This window comes from Eriocheir sinensis, chromosome 31, assembly GCF_024679095.1.
Source record: "Eriocheir sinensis breed Jianghai 21 chromosome 31, ASM2467909v1, whole genome shotgun sequence".
In the NCBI taxonomy this organism is placed as follows: domain Eukaryota; kingdom Metazoa; phylum Arthropoda; class Malacostraca; order Decapoda; family Varunidae; genus Eriocheir; species Eriocheir sinensis.
The window spans coordinates 3,160,519-3,167,806 of NC_066539.1; the positions used below are offsets into that span (position 1 = coordinate 3,160,519).

At 44.6% G+C, this 7,288-nt stretch overlaps 1 protein-coding gene across 1 annotated transcript in view; it reads left to right on the forward strand.

Annotated features, from left to right (window-relative positions):
• LOC127005802 (tyrosine-protein kinase Btk29A-like) overlaps window positions 1–6,070 on the forward strand; it is a 91,536-nt gene extending 85,466 nt beyond the window's left edge. Inside the window, exons 3-4 of the mRNA XM_050874923.1 lie at window positions 3,183–3,378; window positions 5,331–6,070. Coding sequence (XP_050730880.1) covers window positions 3,183–3,378; window positions 5,331–5,623 — 489 coding nt within the window. The 3' untranslated portion in view covers window positions 5,624–6,070. The remainder of the gene's footprint in view (window positions 1–3,182; window positions 3,379–5,330) is intronic.
• Window positions 6,071–7,288: the final 1,218 nt, after the last annotated feature.

Genomic DNA, 7,288 nt, shown 5'->3' on the forward strand with positions numbered 1-7,288 from the left:
TTAAAACATATTTCGTCCTCAGACTCCCTTTCCTTCCCCTCCTCCCTTCCTCTCTCTCTCTCTCTCTCTCTCTCTCTCTCTCTCTCTCTCTCTCTCTCTCTCTCTCTCTCTCTCACACACACACACACACACACACACACACACACACACACACACACACACACACACACACACACACACACACACACACACACACACACACACACACACACACACACACACACACACACACACACACACACACACACACACTGCACAGGACAGCTCACCTTTTCCCTTACCAAAGACAAACATAAAAGAGAAAGAAAAAAATGAAAAGGGAGGGAATAAAAAACAGAAAAACGACATGATTTCCTGGAGAGACAAGAGCATCGACGACATGATAGGGCAGGAGAGGAGGAGGAGGAGGAGGAGGAGGAGGAGGAGGAAGCCATGGAAGGACGTGAGTGACTCTTGAGTGGCTTTTTGTCGCCCTGGACGAGTGATTTTACGGCGGGAGGAGGAAGACGAGAAAGAGGAACCGGAGCCTGAGAAGGAGGAGGAGGATGAGAAGGAGGAGCTGGAGCTTGAGAAAGAGAATGAGGAGGAGGAGGAGATGGAGCCGGAAGAGGAGTAGGAGGAGGAGGAGGAGGAGGAGCTGGAGGAAGAGAATGAGGAGGAGGAGGAGATGGAACAGGAGGAGGAGTAGGATGAGAAGGAGGAGGTGGAGCTGGAGGAAGAAAATGAGGAGGAGGAGGAGATGGAGCAGGAGGATGATGATGAAAAGGAGGAGGTGGAGCTGGAGGAAGAGAAAGAGGAAGAGGAGGAGATGGAGCCGGAAGAGGAGTAGGATGAGAATGAGGATGAGGATGAGGAGGAGGTGGAGGTGACGGAAGAGGAAGAGGAGCCGGAGGTGGAGGAAGAGGGTATACTTTATTTTCTTTTATATTTTTCTTCCTCTTTCATATCTTCTCTTAGGTTAGTTTCAATGGATGCAGAAGTTGTGTTTAGTGGTGGTGATGGTAGGGGCGGTGATGTTTGTAGGTATGTAAACTTCGTAGTGATGTATGCGTTAGCTATAGTTGTTGTTGGTGGTGGCTGTGGTGGTGTAGGTATTGAAAGCTCGTAGTGATGTTTGTGGTTGCTATGGTTGTTTATGGTGGTGGTGGTATTGAGCGTTCGTACTGATGCTTTTGGTAGCTATAGTGTTTTTCGGTGGTGTCGAAGGCGCTGTTGGTGGTGAATGTGGTGTTGGTGGTGAAAGTGATGGTGGTGGTGGTGGTGGTTGAGGCAAAATGATGTTCGCGTTGTTATTGTTTGCGGGACGTCGGTAAAAAGAGTCTCTGGTTCGTATTGAAAGACATTCCACCGCCCAAGAACACGTATTTGACAAGGCTTTCGTGGGAGTTGTGGGCATTTCAAGTAGTAGTTTTATGACCCTGGTGTTAGTTTGCCCCTTCTTCTGTACCATGAACCTAAAGAAACACTCATTAGAACCCGACTGACCCCCTCTTTGACCTTTAGAAATAGCTGATCTGAGAAGCGAGTGTCTTATAATACCAACCTCTGTCTCGGCGTATTATGTTAGTGTGTGTGTGTGCGTGTGTGTGTGTGTGTGATCATGTTCATTTGCCCGGCCGTCGGTTGGGTGGCCATGTAGCGTCGCCTGGGTGAGCATGTTTAATTGGTACTAATGTGTTGCTCGTCTGCCGGCGTTTTTTAACAGTACTCACTCGTGGTATAGAGCTGAATATTTGTTTTATTTTATGTATTTGTTTGTTAATGAATTCATTCCCTCACTCACTCATTTTCCGGTATATACATTTGAAAACAGAAGTCGTTCGTTGTTTGGGTGTTTATTTTATCTTGACTATTTGTTTATTTATTTATTTATTAAACAATTCACTCATTAATATATTTTAATTTGCATGTATTTTTAGGTATATTATATTAATCCTATTTCAGTATTTACTTTGCTTGTTTTGTATAGTTTCTTTATATAATTTCTTCTTTTCATTTGCACATCAAGCACATCAATATTCTTCATCATTATTCTTTTCTTGTTTTTTCCTTTTAGTTCGTATTTCCATAACCATTCTCTTGGCTGAGGTTCTTCAAAAAGGAAACTCTACTTGATATTTTATTTCTGCTTTACCTTATCGGTCTAAAATGTCCTTTGTCGCTACGCTTACCCGGCGCCCGCACACAGGAGACAGGTGTATCGGGTCGGCTGATGAAATAACGGCAAGGAGAAAGTGTGTGAGTGAGCGGAAGCCAGTTAATTGTTTTCCTGAATGAGTGAGTGAGTGTAATTATTGTTGTGGATGATGGGTAGGTGATGATGATGTTAATGAGCAAATAGGAAGGAACTCAGGTATTGGAAAGATGTATAATTGCCTAGTAGTACCCCCCCCTCCCACACACACACACACACACACACACACACACACACGGCCTCCACACACTTAACCTGTGACACACGCCCCACGCACACCAACACCCCCCCCACGCACACCAACACACCCACCCATCCACCGACACACTGACCCTCCCCTACTCCTACAAAACACCCGTCCACACACACAAGCCTTACAAGAACAACCTCCTACCCGTTCCACATGCATCCCCTCACTAACCCTTCTATCGCCTTCCTCCTCTTTCCGGCAGAGTGGATCACAAACCCTGTCCAATTCCACCTCATTTAACCATTGCTTCCCTTACCTCCCATTCCTACAACAGAACCAAAGCCTTTCCGTCTCCCCTCCATTTTACCTCTGCCTACCTTCTTTCTCTTCTGCAGCAGACTCAATACCCTTCCATTTCCCCTTCCCTAACCATTGTCTCCATGTTCTCTCCCCCTCCTATAACAGATCCAAACCCCTTCTATTTTCATCCACTCACCATTATCACCCTTCTGTCACTTCTTAAACAGGCGCAAACCCTTTCATTTCCCCTACAATTTTTTTTTACAACAAAGGAGACAGCTCAAGGGCACAAAAAAAGGAAACAATAATAAAAAAAGCCCGCTACTCGCTGCTCCTAAAAAGAATCCAAAGAGGTGGCCGAAAGTGGGGTCAGTTTCGGGAGGAGATAACAAAATAACATGCACAAACCCCTCCCATTTCCCCTCCACTAAAAACCAGACCCAACACCCATTCCACTCCCCCTTCCACTAACCATCTCCTCTCTCTCTCCTTCACCAGAGTGGTCGGCGGAAGGAGCGTGGCCGTGTGGAGCTGAGTCGCGTGGTGGCGGTGGAGTGCGTCAACAGCCTCGTGTTCCAGCGGGATTTCGTGTTCCAGCTGTGCTACCTCTCCGAAGAAAAGGAACAGTACGTGCTCTACATCGCCGCCGTCAACGGACCGGAGCGGGACCAGTGGCTCGACTACCTGAGGCGATGTGAGTGTTGGCTGAGGGTCATGGTGTGGGTTGTTGTTGTAGTTGTTGTTGGTGGTGGTAGTGGTGATGGTGGTGGTGGTGATGGTGGTGGTATTTGTTTTTTGTTTCTTATTTTTGTTGTTTTTGTGTTTTTGTTTGTTGGTGTTTTTGTTGTTGGTGTGAGAGTTGTTATTGTTGGTGTTGTTGGTGTTGGTTGTGGTTGTGGTAATGGTGTTGGTGGTGTTGGTGGTGCTAGTTGTGGTAATGGTGGCGTTGTTGGTGGTGTTTTTAGTGAAGAATTTGATGCTATCTTTGTTAATATCTGTGTTTGTCTTCTATTTGCATATCTTTTTACTTATTTTGCTTTAATTTGTGGGATTTCATTTACTTTTCTCTCAGTTCGTTTTTTTTTTTAATTTCTCTTTGTTATGGATTTCCTTTGTTTTCGTTTCCTGTGTTTTGATCTCCTTCCTTCCTTCCTCTACGTCTCAAAATTTTCCTGTTTTTTCTTTCACTCATTTCATTCATACTTTTTCCTACTTTTATTGTCTCTCCTTCGCCAGTTCTTTTTTCTTGTCATATGAGAGAGAGAGAGAGAGAGAGAGAGAGAGAGAGAGAGAGAGAGAGAGAGAGAGAGAGAGAGAGAGAGAGAGAGAGAGAGAGAGAGAGAGAGACTTAATGACTTCTTACATGGCTCGCTCTCAATCTTTTCACCCCTGCAAGCACGCCGACGACAAAAGCGTCTGCACCTTCCCCTCATTCCATTTTCTTGCGAGGTAGGGGGCACAATGGGGGGTAAGGGTAGGGAGGAGGAGGAGGAGGAGGAGGAGGAGGAGGAGGGAGATGATGATGTTGGTCTCAATGGTCTGTACTCTAAGAAGAACTCCAAGTGGTCCCCTGAAGCCCATGTCTTTTTCTGTCTATGTGTGTCTGAGAGGATGAGGTTGTAGAGTACGGATGGGGGCAGGGATGGAGGGTGATAGGGACAAGGGTGTTGATAGGTGAGAGAGGAAGGTCAGAAGGTACTCTTGTAAAGGGGTGCTGTTGGTATGAGTGGGGATGGAGGTTAGTTTGGGATAGGTTAGGTAAGGTAAGTTAAGGTAAAATAAGGTAAGGTGATTATTTAGGGGCAAGGGTATTGATAGTTGAAAGAGGAAGGTCAGAAAGTACTCTTATAAAGGGGTGGTGTTAGTTTGAGTGGATGGGGAGGTTAGGAGAGGATGGCATAGGTTAGGTTAGTGGCAAGGGTATTGATAGCTTAGAGAGGAATGTCGGAAGGTACTCTTGTAAATGGGTGTGTTAACTTGACTATGGATGGGGAGGTTAGCATAGGTTAGGGTGGTTAGGTTAGCTGAGTTTAGGTTAGGTTAGTTAAGGGGAAACGTAAAGTATGATAAGGTAAGATAGGATAAGGTTAGGTTAAGTTACGCTTAGAGGTATTCTGTAGAAGGGTTTTGTGAGTGTGGGTGTGGGTAAGTTTTCAGGGGTAAGAGTGTGGGCTTAAGTAACGGAATAGGTTAGGTGGGACATTAGATTGGGTTAGGTCAGGTTAGGTTGGATAGGATAGAAGAAACACACTAATTATAAATTCTGCGCCTCTTTCCGATACCTTTTCCTCTTGTAGTGGCGGCGTATTGGTTAACGAATTCAAAACCTCTGTCCTTCCCTCCCTACTAATAATACCATAGTTTAAAAGAGCTCCTAAGAAATGTAACACTGTGTACCTCTCCCCCTTTCCCTCTTCCCTACAGTGGTATGGGATAATGATGAACAAATTTAACACCTCTCCCAAATGATCACAAAAAATCAATAAGCTGAATAACTTGACATTTCTCTCTTCACGTATAACCAGTATAACCATGATTTAAATTACACCTGATAAACGGAATAACTGTCTCCTCCCTTCAGTCATGACCGGTGAAAACTAATACATCTAACGCCTCTCTGTTTTCCTTTCTTTCTCCGTCCCGCAGTGGTGGCGGACAACGACTGTCTGTCCGAGTGGTATCACGAGGGGGCCTTCATCAGGAACCAGTGGTCGTGCTGTAAGGGTGGCAAGGACGTAGCCGCCTGCACCGCCGTCACCTGGACCATCAACCACAACAACAACCCACCAGGTAAGTCCCAAACCCTTCCTCCACACCTGTCAACCTTGTCACCTTCGGATCTCCAACAGGTAGGTGGTGAAAGAGTTGCGTTTCGAGTGTTTTGTTTGTGGTTGTGGGATTTAAAACGTTCTCACCTATTTGTGTCATTAGTGGATTGAGTGTGGGTGTGGGTGTGTAAGCATTTGTCTTTTCATTATAAATATTTTCAGTTTGATGCGTCGTAAAGTTGAAAACAAAATATCGTATGCAGTTCACGTGGGAAAAGGAAAGGGGAAAAATTTTGTGGGTGTTATAAAAGGTTAGGAACTTGTGCGAGTGAAAAATGAAAAAAAAGTTAGACTGAGAAAGGGAAAACTTGTATTGGAGCGAGAAAAGAAGAAAAAAAAATGTGACAGAGCAAGAAAAGGTAAAAAAAATGTGTGGGAGCGAGAAAAAGGGGAAAAAAATAATATGGGAACAGTAAAATGGAAAAAAAGTACTGTAGATGTGAGGCAAGATTGAAAACAAGCGTGTGGGAGGAAGAAAAGGAGTAAAAAAACTGTGACGGAGCAAGAAAGAGAACGTGAAAATTTGTGTGGACAGAAGAAATGTGGGAGCGAGAAAATTGAAACACACACACACACACACACACACACACACACACACACACACACACGGTGGGGGGGGGGTGTATGTCAGGTCGTCAGGCCACCCCGTCTTGCCGTTCAGCCTTCCTTTCGCGACTCAAATATGCGTCCTACTAATAAAACAAGGCGTTGAGGTCCCGTAGGATTATTTTTACTGTGTGTGTGTGTGTGTGTGTGTGTGTGTGTGTGTGTGTGTGTGTGTGTGTCGCTCTTTTGCTGTCATCATCATCATCATCATCATCATCCTCATCCGCAGCCTCGTCATCACCACCATCATCCCTTTTGCTATCTCCGTTATTAGTTACTGTCTTCAAATAAACGAAAACAGCAACTCCAAGAACAACAACAACAGCGAAAAAAAAAAGCATCAACATCAGAGGGATCAGCATAACTAACTGCCAGTACTGTTGTGTAATAAGAGAGAGAGAGAAAGAAAAAAAATCTGCCAAAACGCTTCACTCAAAATTCGAGGTAAACAAACAAGTCGGTAAAAAATGAAAGTAAACGTGTTGCAAACTTTGCCTCTCGTCTCGGCGTATTTTTGGGGGTTTAGGAAGACTTATTTTTTTGTATATTTTTCCCACTTTCCTTCAACTTCTCAACTTGTGTTTTTAAGGTTTGAAATACAGTAAACATTGCATTAACTATGATTTGTTTGTTTTTCTTTGTTTGCTCGTCTGTTTGATGCCTGCTAGCTTTGTTGTCTTGTTTGTATTTCAATTTATCTCTCTTTTCTCTGTTTGCGTCTTACTTTGTTTGCTTGTGCTGCCTTCCTGTCTGTCTGTGTCTGTGTGTCTGTCATGCCTGCCTATCTGTCTGTCTGTGTCTGTGTTTCTCTGTCTTGCCTGCCAATCTGTGTGTCTGTGTCTGTGTTTCTCTGTCTTGCCTGCCAATCTGTGTCTGTCTGTGTCTTGTGTTTCTCTGTCTTGCCTGCCAATCTGTGTCTGTCTGTGTCTTTGTTTCTCTGTCTTGCCTGCCAATCTGTGTCTGTCTGTGTCTTGTGTTTCTCTGTCTTGCCTGCCAATCTGTGTCTGTCTGTGTCTTGTGTTTCTCTGTCTTGCCTGCCAATCTGTGTCTGTGTCTGTGTTTCTCTGTCTTGCCTTCCAATCTGTGTCTGTCTGTGTGTGTTTCTCTGTCTTGCCTGCCAATCTGTGTCTGTCTGTGTCTGTGTTTCTCTGTCTTGCCTGCCAATCTGTG